Source organism: Blennius ocellaris, assembly GCF_963422515.1.
Source record: "Blennius ocellaris genome assembly, chromosome: 9".
NCBI lineage: Eukaryota > Metazoa > Chordata > Actinopteri > Blenniiformes > Blenniidae > Blennius > Blennius ocellaris.
The window spans coordinates 25342921-25361234 of NC_137658.1; the positions used below are offsets into that span (position 1 = coordinate 25342921).

The 18314-nt window shown below is 40.3% G+C and overlaps 1 protein-coding gene across 7 annotated transcripts in view; it reads right to left on the reverse strand.

Annotated features, from left to right (window-relative positions):
* The window catches only part of diaph2 (diaphanous-related formin 2), a 391722-nt gene that overhangs the window by 280579 nt on the left and 92829 nt on the right, over nucleotides 1-18314 (reverse strand). For all 7 annotated transcript variants that reach the window (XM_080502643.1, XM_080502646.1, XM_080502644.1 and 4 more), the window contains one exon: nucleotides 8559-8698. In XM_080502643.1, coding sequence (XP_080358769.1) covers nucleotides 8559-8698 — 140 coding nt within the window. The remainder of the gene's footprint in view (nucleotides 1-8558; nucleotides 8699-18314) is intronic.

Consider the following 18314-nt stretch of genomic DNA (forward strand, 5'->3'; position numbering starts at 1 on the left):
GAAGTGCAAAGAAAATTACCACAGCAGGAGTCATCTAATCAAAATGTACTTGTTTGCTTTAGAAAACAGCCACAAGACATCTTGTGTTTCTCACAGATTCAGGGTTTGTGACCTCTTGTGTTGCACCACCTCCCATCCTCACGTCACCAAGGATGATATTAAAGTTGGACTCTCACATAGGAACCAGGCAGTTTCTTTCTCCAGGAAGTTGAAATGAGGCAGACGGCCATACAGTCTGTCCCATGTTAGCCTTGGATCCCTAATATGGCCCAGACTGGCCGGAGAGCGGTTGGATCAGCGAGTAGTCAAAAGGAGATGTTGGGTGGGCCTCGTCTTTTCATATTTTCAAAAGTGCAAAAATCCATTGGAGGATACAGGAGTGTGGCTTCTCCACCAGCAGAAGCACAGGAACCTTAAATACAGTCCACTCAATTGGGTGAAAACATTAAAAGCTCCAGAGGTGATATCAAGAAAATTAGCTTTGTTAAAATCCTCCCATACAAACCCATAACCATAGGTTGAATAAAAGAAAGCTCATATTAACAAATAAACCTCAAAACCAAACATCTAGATAATAAACGAAATCCTAAACCCCGATCAAATGAAATGCAACACCCCCAGCTTGCTTTCCCTCTTGGTTCAGCCCGGAACTTAAAAGCTTTCCACTCAAACGTCGCAAAACTCTCACCCACACCTTAAAACATTCAGCACATGCGCATTAACACCCACAAGGATAAGCTTCTCTCATAACACATATATTGTACCAAGCTCAATTAATTGTCACGTTGCCGCCACAGCCTGACTGGACCTGCAGCAACAACACAAGCTTCCAATAAATACTTTTAAAATGACAAGCGTGTGCAATCTCTTCATATGTGCAGAATGTAAATCTGTAAAGCGCTGTGTTATAGTGCAACAGGAGTATAATAAAGAAATATTAAAATTTAGTTGAAGCTACATTTATATATTCTAGATTGACAGAGAGTTTGATTGAGACTAGAAAAGCACTTTCCAGGATAACAAAGTGAAAACAGAGGATCAATTATGGATGACTCTCTGCCATATTTTCACATCAAAAATAGCTGAGTAGAAACAGTTATTAATCCCTGTGAAGAATTCGTGTCAGACAGAGCTTTGTCATGGATGTCGACTGTATCGAAGAGTCTCACAGACGTATCATTCGTCAGGGCGGCGTTAACTCGGAGCGCTTGTACTGAGAGCCGCGACTCACACTTCCTCCCCGTGCCAGACGTGATTTCAGACCTTTACTGTCAAGGGGCTATGTGCAACCTGTCAGACATTTAGATGTTCATATTTATTTCAACAGTCGAAACAGCAGAGGAACAGATGGATATGGTCTTTAGTGATGGTGTTAATTGGTTGTTGCACACACAGCAGACAGAAAAATCAAGGGAATAAGAGAAAAGAAACGAGAGTGCCAGGCACTACCTTTAAAACTTGTATACCAAGGGAGTAGACTTTTGACACCTTGTAATTGTGTTGGCTTTTACTTTGTGTTTGCCACACCCAGTGACTGTAATCACCATCAATAAGACAACATTATATGATCTTAATAAAGGCTGGTTTGATGGTGTCGAGGCCAGAATTCTCACTTTAATCCACAAACATCCAAAGTTTGGTTTTAAGCTTGTGTACCTTCCTCTGTGAAGTTTGCAAGGTTTTCCTGAGCATGCTTGTCCTTTTCCTTTTTTCATCGGGTGCTCTGGTTTCCTTCAACCAAGCGAAGATGATGAATTGGTGTAGTGTGGACCGTAAGTAATGCAACACTCACACAATTGGAAATTTGTCATAAAAACCTGTTTATCTGATTAAGACCTTCACCCGACAACATTTTCAAGTGAAAATGGAAACCTATTGGTGCGTTTGTATGTCTATTTACACGACAACGACAACTCAGAGTGGCTGAAAAAAACTACTTTTTGAAAACACTCTGACATTCTCTCTCTCTCTGTAAAAACATTTGGAAAAAGTACATTTAAAAAAATACTATTTTATTGTTGAAAGGGGGAAGATGCTATTTTTCTGAAAAGCTGTCACTGCACATGTGGTGGTTAGGGAATCTTTCAGGAGCAGCACAAGGAGGTTCATCTTCAACAGAAGAGGGGGAGCTGAGGGGAAATGGTGGAGCTGCAGTGGGCTGGATGAAGGAGATGTTTGTGGAGTCCGGGTCTGCACAGAGGAACCCACAGCCAGACGTGAATACAGTGTATGAGTATTTACGTCTCACTTAAAGAGCATCTGCTTCTCTTTGCGTTTCCTCAACACTGCCAGATGAGGTGGAGATTTTAAAAGTAGTGCCTCTTAGAATGGGCACGCTCAGTGCACCAGTAATGATCACTGGTGGTGGAGACAGGCTGGCTGTCACAATGCGTGCCACGGCCGTGGTAAATAGCTCTTCTGCACATGTGCGAGTAGATGGACGATAACAACAATGACGGCTTCCAGGGTGGTATTCCCATATCCACCTGTTCATGTACTGAAGAATCCCTGAGCAAGACACTGAACCTCAAAATTAGGCCCTATGGGTTGACAGCACCTTGCATGGCTGTAGTGTCCATTGATGCACACGTTTGTGTGAGTGAGGGAATGTGATTCATGATATAAAGCACTTTGGGACTGCTCATGCAGTTGAAAATCACTTTTTAAGTTCACCATTTAACCGTCAAACTTTTCTAAAATGAAAACCCCAAAACGGTGCGTTTTCACTTAAAGCATTGACGTATAAATGGGGCCCAGGTTTGAAGTCAGTATCTACACACAGCTCGTGCATCTTTCTATATTGGTTCTTTGATTGATCGGCAACCCGAATCCAGGTGTGATCGGCTTCAACTTCCGGTAGCCACAAGTTGGATGGAGACGTAAAGACGTTGGTTAGAGATAGAGATCATTTGAAGGTTATCTGTAGTGTGCTGGCCATAGTATACATAGTAGACATATATTTTGAAACACATTGCTGAGTGCTTATCAAACCGGCCATCAGGACAGAGAATCAACAAGACATTGTAACTTTATGTGAGCAGGCATAGTAACTCCAGAGCTCGTAAAAAACCCATTACTACTGTTCCATGCAGCCCTCAGCATACAGCTACACACACTCAACTGAGAAAAGCTGGTGAGACTGATTCAGACGCGGAGACACCCTGTGTTGCTCAGCAGCAAGATCATCACAATAGCCCGCACCTTGAGTATACAGACACAGAGAGAAACTCCAGTGTCAGCAAATGTCTCCCGCCTCCATAAAAAGACCCCGCAAGAAAACGCTCCAGAGGAAATGTCTGACTTGTACCGTGAAGATTTCACGTAATGAAAAGTTAGGAGCCCAGTTCAATTTCACTTAAATATGACTTGGGGATCTGAGACCTAGCAAATCTAATATGGAAGTCACTGTCGGGATTTGATGGTCATAGTGTAAAGCTGCGAGCTAAACACAGACGACTTTAAAAGAATGTGCATTCCTGTGCCCAATACCACGAAAATCGCTCCACTGTTACCGTTTTTTATTTCATTTTGGAAAGACATATTAACAGAGCAGTCGCTGCTTGAAATCGGAGGAATCTTCACTACTTCAGATTGGAATTATCACCTGAAACATACATCTGGAAAATGTGCTATAATTCATTAAGTAAATATGAATACACATAATATAATATGATCTAAAATCCATGTGATATTGCATTAATAATAAAAAAAATAAAAAATAAAAAATAAAAAATGAAAATGCCACTAAAATATGAAATCATATTGATGAATTTCAAATGGATCACATCAATGCTTCCACAGAGCGAAGCGGACAACGCAGCTATGAAATAAGCATGAAAGGAAGACCAGGCTGACACGCCCCAGGATTTCTCTCTCACTAAATGAGAAAATAAGTGGGTTGTAATTTTCTGTAAGTTGGCATCTCACTTCATGTCAGTGGATTAAGAAATTAATGAAAAGTGGCTAGTCAATCTGACACTTCTAAATTAAGAAGCGAGTATCCAAATGACAAAATTAAAAGGGGGAGAATGAAGTAGAGGATAAATAATTGGCTGGGGAAATTTTTGACAGAGAGAGAAGTGGAAAACATGGCAGCTGAGGAGACGAGCAGAAACAGAGAAGGCAGCCGATGCTCCAGGCAATGCCATCTGTGGGTGGATCTGCAAAGGCTGCATGCCACACACCTGTGTGGGACTGCCTGGGAGATAAGGCCCTCAGCACAATGGCCCCGTGGCCACCTGGTGCTGCCAAACAGGTGCACAGCCCAGCCAATTAAACTATTAGACAAACACAGGCCTCTGGGAGCAAATTAGCAGGCTGCCCAAACATCAGAGGAAAAACAAAAAGCAGTGGTAAGCACTCACTGAGAAGTACAACACCACTTTGATGGGGAGACTTTCATTGCAGCGTACAGCATTAAGCTTTACGCTAAATTGAACAAGATACTGGGTTCAATACTAAACGGCTGTATCCAGCGTGTGGGGACATGTGCATTACAGATTCATATCCAAAAGTAAAACCAATTGTTCTGCTATACATACCGAAGTACCAAACAAGTAGGGAGAGGCTCCATATAGGAAAACTGACCACATCTAACTGTTAAAGGATTTACAGTTATTCACCGTGTGACCGCATGCCTAAAACCAAGAAGGCTCGACTCACTGAGTCCGACTGGGAATACCTGAAACGCCAGAAGCATCAAATTCACCTCAGACCAGGTGCCTCATAAAACTCAGCACAAGTGTACAAGGCAAAGCGTGGTCACGTAAAATTACTTTTCGAAGTTTAAATAACAGATATATAAGCAGTCAAGGCCTTGTTTTCCTGCCAGTAACTTTCACACTGTGCTGTACTTTACTCAGGATTTTGGGCCATGGAGGGCAGACTCCTTCCATATATAAATGGTGGAGAAATGAGGGCGCGAACTTTAGCATTCTGCTCAAGATTTATCCAAATTTCCTTTAACGCAGGCGAGACAATCTCACACAGTGTTTGTGTGGCCTTTTCAACTTTGAGAAAAGTGGAATATGGGGAAGTAACCAGCGGGGGGTATAGATCAGTGTTACAGCAGAGATGAGAGTCTGTCTCTGCAATGAGAAATACTGCGCAGTGTTGAACTGTGAGGCACGGAAGAAAAAAAGCATAATAAGGGCCAGCACATAATAATATGTATTAATAATGGGTCTTGTGGTACTTTTATGACGAGCAACGATGTAGAATGTCCTTTTTTTTTTTAAACATCTATCGATCTTCAATACTGCTTGTTAATGTTTTTGGACTATTTGAGGAAACGACAGTGAAGCTCCAAGGCTCAACACAGATTAAAACTAGGAATCTTCTTGCTTTGATTGCCAAGGCTAAGGTCAACAAAACTTTCTTTATACCTTAAGATAGATTTGTAGTACAAAAGCAGGAGAGAACATTTGTATGCATACAGACAGTTATAACAACATGACAAGCTCTGATGACCAAGTTGCTGAAAACACTTTCCGTCTACGTGTGTGTTTGCAGAAGGAACTATGACCATAATGTGCACACGCAGTAGCAGCATTTCAGAAAAGCTGCATTCTCCTTCATTTCCATGGAGTTGGAGCTTTAAAAGTCTTGTTTCTCAAGGTTTTACACAGATATGGAGTAGGCGTATTTTCTAAAAGTCCACCTTGGGAGCCGTTTTTCAAAAGTAAAATTTCCAGTTGTGTCAGATTTTCCATTTTCAATTGAAAACGTCATCATGTACACGTGGCCTCAGCTGCTCGCAGAGCTCAGTGGTCAGGTTTACTTGGCATGGTGGCGATTTTAAACCTCATTAAGAGTAAAGTTAAACAACAAACAAAAAAACTAAAAAAAGTAAAGTTAAACAACTGTGATAATTCCAATGCAAAATGTGTTAGGACCAAGATGCCAGGTGCTGAGAAGCAGAAAACAAAATAATAAATAAAATCAGAATCAAAACAAAACAAAACATTAAGATACAATAATAAAAACCTGTTTCTGGAACAAAGAAAAAGGAAAAACGACAAGTTGGGCTCCTAATATAATCAAGTTGATTTCAATAAATCTGATTAAAGTTAGTTCACTGCATTAACACTCATTTTAAAGTGCCATTCAATACAATATTGTGTGACGTGTTTTCTTTACCATCATAAACACTGCAATATCTAGAAACAGTTGAGCGAGAAGCTCCGCATGTTGTGTTGTGGCACCTCCTCCAGCTGCTTCCATATGAGGAAACTGTACAAAGGTCACATTACCATAGTCGAGTCAAATGCTGACTTCTGGGATGTTGTGATCCATAACAATTAAGTGCATTCATATTAATTAGTCCTAATCTTACCCATGCTTCATGGAAATAATCTGTCACCTTCCCCAAGAGAGAGATAACAGTGGGCGTAAACACGAGCAGGGGACCGGTGATATTCAGCATGGGGACCAAAAGGTGGCTCCTTGGAACACATATAGCATCCGTGGGAGGCAGCTCCTTCATAAAGCACAGGGCTTCACGAGTGCTGGTCAAAGGTTCAGCCATTTAAAAACGCCCACAGGGCAACCTTGGCCTCACTTATACCCCCTCGGCACCAGTTGGTCTTTCTCAGTGCAAAGGCTGACTTGGCTCCCCACAGCTTGCTGGAGATTCTGGACATCTCTGCCGTCACTCCGAGGATCATCACTCAGCTAATTTGCAATTCATAATGCTGTGGTAAACACACACACACACACACATGCACACACACGTGTACAAGTTCAATAAATCACAAGTGGCATTAATGAAACGGTATATTGTGAGCCAACTGAATAGCTTCACACACACATCAAACCAGCAGGTGATTAACCATGGCACTCCTAAAATTGTTTATAAAATTTGTAGATGCAAGATTGAAGTGGCAATGTTACTTGTACCACACAGAGTAAATAGAAGCTTCTCTTAGGCTGTGGTGGCAGGTTGTTTCCGTGTACCGACACTCAAAATGAAATTGTACTCCACTTATCCGGTGACCGTTTAATATGCACCAATCATTGGTTCACATTAAGAAACGTCTCTTCAACAGCGGGCTGGTAAATAATTGAGATGATCTTCTGTCACTAAGGGTCCCATTGCACAAGTGAGACCAAATTAAACTTGAAGATCATATTTTAAAGACAGAAGGCAGATAATCTTGGGGAAAATAGGGATGAGGCAAAAAAAAACAACAACAACAACTCTGAAAGCTGATATTGAATGATTCAAGAACCAAGCAATTCCCCCCCAAAATTGTTTGTTTTCCTTGGATTTCAAATAGGTTACCAAAAAACATTGGACTTTTTTTGTTCGTAATGTAGGATATTGCTAACTGAAAGCGGAGGTTCATTTACACAGCTGGAGTTTCAATTGTGTGGTTTGGTGAATTTCAACCTTCTGGCCAAAAATATACTTCCCAAACTAACTGCAAGTTCTACCATATACAAATATTAAATATGAAAGGATGAGAATGTAAACAGCACCAAACTGAGGTCCATATTTAAATATCAGACAAAACTTGAAATGAAAGTCCCATCTTCAAGAACACTCGTGTGTTTTTTTTTTCCAAAGGATGTCAGAGAGAAATAAAGTCAAAGATGGCAGCATACCATTAACCTTTAACATCTGACAGTAGTGAAATACATCCGTCACAGATAAAATATGCCAAAATGCCCGAAAGAATCCATTCCAAAACTATAAACCAGTCTCGTGCTGAAGATTAACCACAAGTCTGAACACAGACAAAATATGTTATCTATGTTAGCTGGTAATCATTTCTTAGAAAGCAGCAAATTACTATTCATTTTCACACTGAAAACCATGCCATGAGACTGAATAATGTGCCTTTGAGATCAAATGTCTATTCTTGGTCTAGGATTTTGTGAATTAAATTTCTAAATACGGGTAGGGTTAGTTATTTGTTCTCGTTTCCAATTAATTAAAGAAAGCCGAGGTATTCAAACAGCCGGCGGGTACCACCCAAGTACCACCTATGATCCATTTACACGCACACGCACACGCACACACACACACACACACACACACACACACACACACACACACACACACACACACACACACACACACACACACACACACACACACACACACACACACACAAATGATTGAGCATAACTGGGTACATTTGACTCAATGCTGCCAGCTTCAATAAATTAGACAAACAGTCTAATGTATTGAAGCTGGCAGCATTGATATATTCTACATATCTCTACGTACATTCTCCTTATCTTTCCTTGAAAATGGTTTGGATACACTCTTCCTCTATTGTGTACTACAAATATGCTCAAATAGAAAGTTTTTGGTTTCCCAAACAAATGTAATAGATAAATGTAATGGTTTTGGAATTGCTATGAGATAGTCAAATCTGAAGGACACGGCAGATACTGGTGGACATTACAGTTGTGAGCGCCCTATCAGAAAAAAAACCCCCAAAAAAGCACAAAAAGCAGTTTGCCAATCGTAATGGGGACTTTGTACAGTGATGCTATTGCCAATTACAAGTGTCAGCTTGCAGTGAGCAGAAAAAGCAGGAGTCACTAACCTGACAGGATTACTCGTGAGAGATACTCTGAGGGATTCCAGGCAATTGAGCAGCTTTTCCTCTGTGATTCCCGAACGCAGTTCATGGACATATTCTTGTGATGAAAGTGTACACTCATGCTTGCTGTTCCTCAGTCCACCCTGCGAATGACAAATCAACACAACCAGTTAGTACATACTGTATACGGCAGCACAAAAACAACAGTGGAATAAGACAAAGAAAGCATTCACGTAAGTAAGAAATCCATCGGAAAACCAAGAGAAACAGTATGAGCAAAAAAATTAAAAGGTCACAAATGTGTGTGTGTGGTAGCTTGTTTTCACAGTGCATTTGTATTATTACCTTGATGCAAATGATAAAAGCTAAACACAATTGTTGGTGTGTTTCAGAGAAACAAAGGCTCCCTCTTCTCTTCAATTGGCCAGGGTCCTGATGGCGGACTGTATTCACAGGCAGCTTAGCAAAGACTCTACAGGCAATCTGCAACAGCCCCTGCTTGAAGTAAATGGATTGTTGTGTATTATCTCCACTGGGACGTGTAGCTACACTGATGCTTACACAGTCAGACTACCGATTGGCAGCAAAATACAAGAGTCACCCCCCCGTTCACACTCCCAATGTAGTACTGTACGAGACGCTGAGGTAGAGCCTGAGCCTGACGTTTATGACTGAGGTTACTGCTGGCAGTCAAAATAATTAACAAAATAGAATAATAGCAAAAAATAATAATAATTGGAATCCAAAACAAATTGATTGATGTCACAATATCGGTTCGTAGGAACTCCAGGAACAAACTGGGTGCCAACTTTTCAAGATCACATCGTTAAACAGGCCCACATGTTAGGGTGTTGTGGTGTGGAGTTAAAATATGATGCCAGAGTAAATTAAGAAATCCAGTTTCACACATGCTGGAACCAGACTGCGAGTCAAAGTCATCATTGCTGCGTTCCTCCCTGGACTGCTGGTTCCCCGCAAAGTGAGCTGTGCTAATAGGCAGTTTGGGAAGTAATAAGCTAGCTCATTTATCTGGAGAAAAGAGAGGCCTGCTGCTCTCCTGCAATGCACAGTGAACATGAAAGGAACATTTTTAGGCGGGGGGGGGGGACAAACACAAGTCGAATAACTGCAAGCCAGAATGGGAGTTTGTTGAAAGCCAAGTTTTAGTTTCACCGGTTCAACAAAGATAAAAGATAAACTGAAAATGCTCGATGGAGTTCTGCCATTTATATTAATGCTACTACAGAAAGAAAATGTTATTTCTTCATTCACAGAGAATATATAAACATTACTTTTCTTCTAATACTGTTATCGTTCAAAGTCGTTCTGGTGTATTCAGAAACAAAACAAAAAAAACATTCACAAAATGTTAACATGAGACTGAATTTGCATATAATTATCCAGTTTGTCAATTCATAGTTCAATTTTGTGATCATCATCATCATCCTCATCATCATCCTCAGCATCATAATACCCCTGTCTGTTCTCCATCCACATTCATCTATATGAAGACTTCCACTATTCATCTTATTCTCAGGCACTGCTGGGTGTATGTGTAGGAGTGACTGACTTAGCTTTTATCTGCGTGAAAGCAGTTATTAGGCCAAGGGGGAGATAGAAATCCTTCTCATTACTATCTAGACTTTGCAACTATTACCAGTCTCAAGAGTCTTTATCCCACATTTCTGCCAAACACAATTTTACATTCTCCTTTGTAGGACTGACAGCTGCCGAAGAGCTATAATAATAGATGTAGGAAATTAACAGGAAATTGATATAAAAAAAAAAAGAAATACACAGACGGGATGTGAAATGTCAGGCTGATGGAGAGAAAGACACTCTAAACACTTAGTGAAACCCTGAGGTGAAATGTGGGAGTTTGTAAGCAATACATTTCAAGGTTTAGCATAGAGAGGGATGTAAAAGCCATCTTTAGAATGTGTATCACTATTAAAACAAAAACAAAAACACACAATTTCCTGCTTGTTTAAGTGTTTTAAAAAAGTGTAGTGTTTTAATTCCTGGGTGGTGATTCCTATTCTTCTGTAAATAGGCGCTTAAAAATCAGTTCAAGAGTAAAAGTTCATGTCATTCGGGTTTTTGTCAATTTTGGAAATAAAGTTTGTTTAAATAGTCGATGAGTGACAACTGTTTTTTGTGTGTGTGCATGTGTGCGTGGGTGTATGCAGGGTATTGCACAACTCCCTCCTACACAGGTGAAATTGTGAGGGCAAAGTGTTTCTTCATCCTATAGAAAGAGTTCATGCAATTACAATTTTCTATCACAGCTTGATACTCATGCTATCCTCCCAAACAAGACATGATGTCCCTCAAAGAGCTCTTCATTAAGACATTAAAACAGAATAAAGGCTTTTGAGTTCATTATCAATGTATGTATATGATAATCAGTTATTCAAGCCTACAAAATTACTGGTGCAGCAGATTCTGCCTCCAAAAAGGGAAAATCTCATTGTAGAATGTCTTATACCACTGAGTGTATACAAAATGCCAATGGTCTTAAAATGAAGGGAAAGTTGATCACCTGGGTTAGGGTTAGAATGTTTACAGAGTAGAATTAAAACCCCTGTTGGATATAGCATATATCCAGGATATAGATGCTGGATATAGCAGCATCGAAGATGTATGGATTCATTTCATCCTGATGATTATTTACTGGTCACCCAAATCCTTCCCTCCACAGAACTTTGATCAGACGATTGCAAAAATGTATGTAAATTTATCAACGCTTTCAAAAATTGCTTGCTCTATTTTTCCACTGCAGGCTTCTAGTGGTTGAACACATCTCCCTATGCGAAGTCAAAAATAACCTCAAGAGGTTGCAAAACAGATGCTTAAAATTCATAGAATGTCTCTGAGTAAATAATAACATGAGTCATTTTAAGGCAGTTGTAAAAAGAATTTCTATTTTTTTCCCCCCTGGGTGACTAGATTTGTCAGTTCTTGTTGACAGAAGGTTTGAAGAAAATTAGCCACAGAGTGTTTTTTTTGACAGCAGTAATCACAAAACTAGCTAGGAGACACGTAAGAGATGGATTAACATAAGTGAAAGTCAGGAGGGTGTATGCCGTACAGACAGAAATGCATCATTAATGTTTGCATATAGTACATATCGTGGTACATCCAAATGCTGGCGATAGTTCTTGGTGTGATATCTGCACAGATTTATTGGAGGTGCCTGGGTCTATACTTTATCCTAAACTGTAGCTAAACAGTGACTGTGCAATTCTATTACTGCACGACTGTCCTTCACTCACAGAGAGCATAAAAGTGTCCGATAATTGAAAACAAACTGAGAGGAAGCCTTTGGCCGCACTGTTTATCATCCAACAGAGCCAATATTCCCTGGACAGGCACCTAACAAAGATTAGAAAACTTATGTACTCAAAAGTTTTGCTAGAACTGGAGTCCAAAAGAACAAATCGGTCCAAAGTTTACTCAAATTATACCGAAAAAGTTCAACCGAACAATCAGCATGAACATTACAACTTTTCGGTGAATGTGTCAAACACAGCAATAGGATAATATCTATATATATATACTGTGGTCTGAAATAACAGTCAAATAATAAAGCTATAAAAGTGCTGCTTACAGTGATTCTGTTTCTGGCTGATGGCTTGACTGAATTTTCAGAGCAGTGCTCAGGAATGGACAGTGAGAGGCAAATACATCACATAGTTCGTATTTATCTTCTTACTTCTCAGTAGTTCCCAGCAGGCATGCCACTATGTCCAGAAAAGCTCGAGCTCTGGTTTCACCACATGCCCTGACCTCTGGAAACCAAAGACACTGACCATAAACTGCTTTTTCATGACCCTACCCTGAATCAATAGGCTCCTTTGGGATAATATCAACATTACACCACCATACTGGCAGCGGAGGCACGAGGAGCGGGAGGGGAGGATTACACGCTGGCCACTGGGTAATAGAGTTTTCCCCCCCATCAGGCTCACAAAAATGGTCAACAGAAGAAAATGTTCAAAAAAGACACCCCAGAGAATAGGAGCGAGGAGAGGCGTATGGGAAGGAGAGGAGGACGTTATGTGTGTGGTTTGTGGGGCGATAGGAAGACATGAAAAGTGAAATAAGCATAGAGAGTAAAAGGGTGATGGAAGAAGTGGGGAAACAGATGCAGAAAAAAAAAGGAGTATGGGGCAGGGCAAGACGGAGATAGGATATTGGGAGATGCAGCAACCTCAACAGTAGAGGACAGACAGCCTTTTGACCACAACCTCGAGCCTCATCTCCTGCCGCTTATTGAATCCCCTATTTGTCGATAACAGTATTTCCTGCCAAAGAAAATAGTGCTGGGAGCAATTACTTCAGTGAGCCTGTCAATTTCATTTTGGGGGGGGGGTTCGGGGAGCATTGAGGCTCATTCCCTTCTCTTCTATCACCTCTGTCTCCCTTTCTGTATGCCACAGGGAGTGACAGAGTGCTGTGCCTTCTATCCAGGGCAGGGCAGGCAGACAATGCCAAGGCGGGTGAACCTCCACATGTCATCTTCACCTGTAATGAGCCTATAACAAGCTGGCAGCTTCTTCAGTAGCCAGTGCTCAGCACCCTCAGCCAGACTGATAGATACATTATTCAACTTCTTTGTCAGCTTACTGGAAAACCACATAAGCAGTAACATGTCTGGCCTGGAAGCTAGCATTCAGAGAAAGCTCGCAGGCCAGACATGCTCTCCCATTCAGCCAGACTTCGCTCCCCTCCCCTCTATCTTTCTCAGACACATGCACACAATCCGAGAGGATTGTTCACCCCGTCTCAGTCACTGTGTGACTGATATCTCAACGGCTTCCAGAAAAAAAATCACAATCATGAAAGTCATCCAAGACTCTGACTTTGAGTAATGTACGTCCCCTGACAGCAATATCATGACTCCAGTGCATTTTGTTTTAATTACATGACTTCATACAAGGACACCGAGGTTGCTATTAAACTACAAACTTTACTCTGAAAAACTAAATATGACAATGAAAACTGTGGGAGATATGTCACAGTCATTGTTGTGACTTGATTGCTTGATGTTCACATACTGCATGGAGGATGGATGGATGGATGGATGGATGGATGGATGGATGGATGGATGGATGGATGGATGGATGGATGGATGGATGGATGGATGGATGGATGGATGGATGGATGGATGGATGGATGGATGGATGGATGGATACAGTATATCATAGGTGGAATGCTGTTCTTGGGCTATAATAAATAAAACAATAATAGGACACAGCACACCCATTCTAAACCCTGGAACACTTACACAATAAGTCGTGGATTACAGAAAAATCTAATTACTGATTCTTTGTGTGTAATTAATGAAACTTACTGGAGCACCCCACTGTTTTATGTAAAAATAATAAAGATAGAATCTGAGCAATTAGAGCATATCGAGCTTGGTGATAGCCATGTTGTAACTTAATTTCCTGTTCATTAGGGCTTGATAGATTGGTTATTAAAAAAAGATGCCACATGAATGGATAAAAGTCTCGAGGTAGGTGGATCCCAGCATCTCCTCCTTTCCACCATGATACAACGAGTGACCTATGAGTGAAGGTGTTGACACAACTCCAAGCAAATAATTTGTGCTGTAAAATGATGCACATTAACCAAAAAAAAAAAAACTTGAGGGGATGCTCTACTATATAAATGAGCAATCCTACATTTACCACAATCTAAAGTTTGGCATGTGGGTCTGACAGGAGTCTTGGGAAAGGTCAACGGGACCACGGATCAGTTGAGATGCTGGTTGGATGGACAATGAGTTTTCCCTCGCCCGACTTAAAGGACAGAGTTCTGCTGCTGCCAGATAAGACATTTCATCTCGCCACCAGGGCGCAAGGCTCCCAGCTCAACGGGGGATTTCCCACCAGACCATGTGGTCAAGTATTTCATCTTTCTCTCATCATCAATATACAACTCAGTCCCTTCACTTCCCCCTGCATTCATTCTTTTTTCCTTTCAGTCTTTCACTGCTTCCATGGCATGGTGTGTTTGAATTTTGGGTGACGGACACAAAGAGATTTGTCTTTATCTCCATACTCAAGGGGTCTTTTCTCCATTTTCCATCTATTTTCTTCTTCTATCTTCTGACCCTTTTGGACACAAAACAAAACCTACAAACAGCTTTGGTCTCCCGTGACTGGGCAAGTAGGAGTTGCTGATAACGCAAACACAATTAGGCCGACAACATGGTCTCAGTAATCAGGCTGGTGGCCTTATGTCTTGTGTCCAGATAAAGCAAGCTCACTGTAACTGTGCGGCACAGACCAAAAGAAACAATGAGGTATGAGACTGGATGAAAATAACATTGCAGAGTTCCTTTAATAAGAAACACTGGCAGTAGCGAAGATATCATGCTGATTCTCACATTTGGGAGAAGAGCCCCCCACGACAGGAGCAACCACAGAAATGCAGGGTATAAAACCATTCTTCTTGTTTAAAATGCAAATATAGCCACAATAGATTTTAATAGAAATTCAATTAGCCAAAAGTATCCAGCGCTTCTGTATTTGTATGTGATGGGAGTAACATCCATGAATGCATCCAAAGGTCAAATAAAAACAAATGTATACAGAGCAACTCAACCATAGGGCTGAATACATATGAGATGTATTTATTCAGTCCAAATTTATACAGAGATGGTATTTAAGATGAAACACCATGTACTTTTAAATGAGTTTTAAACTTTTTGAGACAAAGCAGAGAGGAATCAACATTTGTTATTGCCTCGCAATAATGACGGAAAGGGTTACAGACAAAAATACAACCTGACATGAAGTAAACATCAACACATTTAGAGGCAATTACTGCAAAGAAGTAAAAAGGTTTTCCGTCGGCTCCACTGGCAATAACTACATTTGGACAGATGAATGAAAGATTTTATTTCTGCTAAAGGCGGCACTACAAAACTGTCAGTATGTTCCTATCAATAGTAACTTTTCTACAATGCAAAAGGCAATCTATAAATGACAGAAACACCCGATGAACATTACACTGAACACTTTGACAGACCTGCTTTGTGTTTTAGAGCTCAAGGGTGGCATGCGTTACTTGTTATGAAAGGTTTTATTTTTTTACTTAATTAAATACTTGTAACTCTTCATCACTCCCAAAGTCATTGTTAAAGTCAGTTCAAGGTGAAGCTGTTTGTGATCATTCCACTTGAACCTCCGTGCCGGGTGAAAAAAACAACAACAACAAAAAACCAAAGGGAAAAAACAAAGCAAACTGTGATTGTGTTCCGCTCTTTTAAGGGGCTCACTCCCTCGCTTTTTTCTTTCTTTCACATTTCGACAATCAGCTTGACCTTCACCAGCCAGTTCAGGCTGCGGAGAAAACACCGACTCGTACAGAAAACACGCTGTCCGCCCTACTGGCTCTACCCCAGATGTGACCAAGGTGAGGGCAGAGCAATAGGCTCCGTCAGCAAACTCCTTTGGCTTTAATCCCACTGAAAGCAGACCTGCAATATGCCATCATCAGTGTTTCAAACAGCAGGAATGACATAATATTTAGTGAAGGAGAACTGAGTTGATCATCATCACGACCTCAGGAAGTAAAGTAGATTGGAGCAAGGTCAAAATCAAAGGCAAAGTATTTTACTAGGAAAATGAAACTGAAACCTCTCCATCTAAAATCCAAGCAAATAGTGCCGAGCAACTCAATGCAGCCTGTGAAGTGATTCCACACCATAAAAGGTATGACTTCTGCACAGATATTAAACCAACACACAAACACAAGACAATTAACACAAATGTTCACAACTTCCCAACCGAGAGTTGCCTCAATCAATCACACCACAGTCAATATGTTTACACACAAACCAGAATTTGTAGTCATCAAAAACTGTGTTTTTGTTTTGCTAACTGACGTCATCCTCAGAAACCTGCCGAAAGGGTTTCTGGGATATTAAAGATGGAATCACGGCAGCGACAGCAAAAATATCAACATTAGACTAGTATATCTGGAAGAAAAAGCAGACTTTCTCAAAGAAAGAGTCTTCGAGCCATGAGAATAATCTGAAATGTTGAAATGTTCATCATTTTTCCAGTGCGGATCGAGATCTCCCAAAAAATAAATGCTAGAAATACATGTTTGTCTGAGTGTAATGAGGATTTTCCTTCAGAAAGGTATTGACAATGTATTAGAGATGTACATCAACATCTAAAACTGGCTCATATTTTTTTCTTCCATTTTTCTCGTGTGGATTCTGGGAGAATAACTTTAAATACTGACAACATGGAGACCATCAAAAAGCAAAGGCTGAACTCAATCAGACAGACAGAAAGAAAAATATACCAAACCATTTAGATGACAGACGGATGGTTAGAGTAATGATGAGCTTTGCAAACTGATATATACAATTTACAATTTTATATATACAGACCATTTACCATTTACAATTTGTAAAGTTGAAATGGGGTAAATAAGGGCAGATCTGGGAGCGTAGAAAGGTCTTGACCTTGGGGGATTAGTGGCCAGCTACTTAAAATTCTACTTTGATGATTGAAGACAAATGTGCTCAAGGTTATGGTAATGAGTATGATTTTGGAAATCCTACACAATCTGCAGCTTCAGGTCTTGGAACCCCAACGTCTTGAACAGCTTGGGTCGCAACTTTGGCTTTGGCCTATTGATTCTCTGCAGCAAATCTCACATCCTAATGCAAGACACAATGTCGTGTACATAAATACACAACCACATCTATAGCTTCCGTCAAATAAGTCAAAATGTCATTAAATTAGCTTTGGTACCCTTATTTTTAGTAGAACCCAACATTACTGTGTGTATATCTGATGAACCGCAAACTCTACGGTCAATTAATCCGCAGCAGGAGGGAATGCTGTACCGCCTGAATCACAAACGTTGGTACGTGTGTGTGCACTGAGTGTGAATGTGCATATTAATATATGCTCGCAGAACTGAATGTGCATGCTTGTAGGCCAATGTTCCTACATGAGTGTATTTTGGGATATGTTTGTGTGTAGTGCAGAATATTCCCTTAAGCTGCTCTCCCTGTGCTTTGTAGGAATCGTATCTGCACTGAATATCAATGTCACTTCCTTAAAGATAGGAGCAGATGTCAGCCAGCTCACTGAAAGTCAGGTAGAAAAGAGTGAGAAAAGTAGAGTGAGTAAAACTAACTATACAAGCTGCAGAGAGGTTTAAAGGTACGTGTCTTTTTGAAGATTTCTGTAACAAGGAATTGTATGATTTAAAGAACCTATGGGCATAGAAACAAGCATATTGAAGCAAAAAATCCAAATCAAGTATTAAAATACAATCAATATATTGAAAGGCCGCTTACATCATGTGAACTGTATGTCTTACTTCACCGTCAGACTTGATTTCATGACTTTTACTGTGGTTGAATTGAAATGTCTGAATTGAAAGTTACACATCTTCCTTACTTGCCAGCTTAGATCAGTCTCACAGCTTTAGTACTGTTTAGCTTACTATTGTTGATTATATGAACAACATAGCATCAACATGAAGGGCCTTTCCACATTTTTGTTATGTTGTGAAAGTCAAATATATAAAAAGAAAACCTAATATTCAGGTTTTAATGTTTGCAGAACACAAACTCAGTCTGAGAATCAATGTCTGTGTGAAATAACAGTTACAGTGGCATATACTAGTTTAAGTATTCAATACAATGGCACAGCATTACTCGAGTTAATCGTAAAAGGTTGACTTTTAATATGAGCGTTTCTTCAGAATTGAATATGC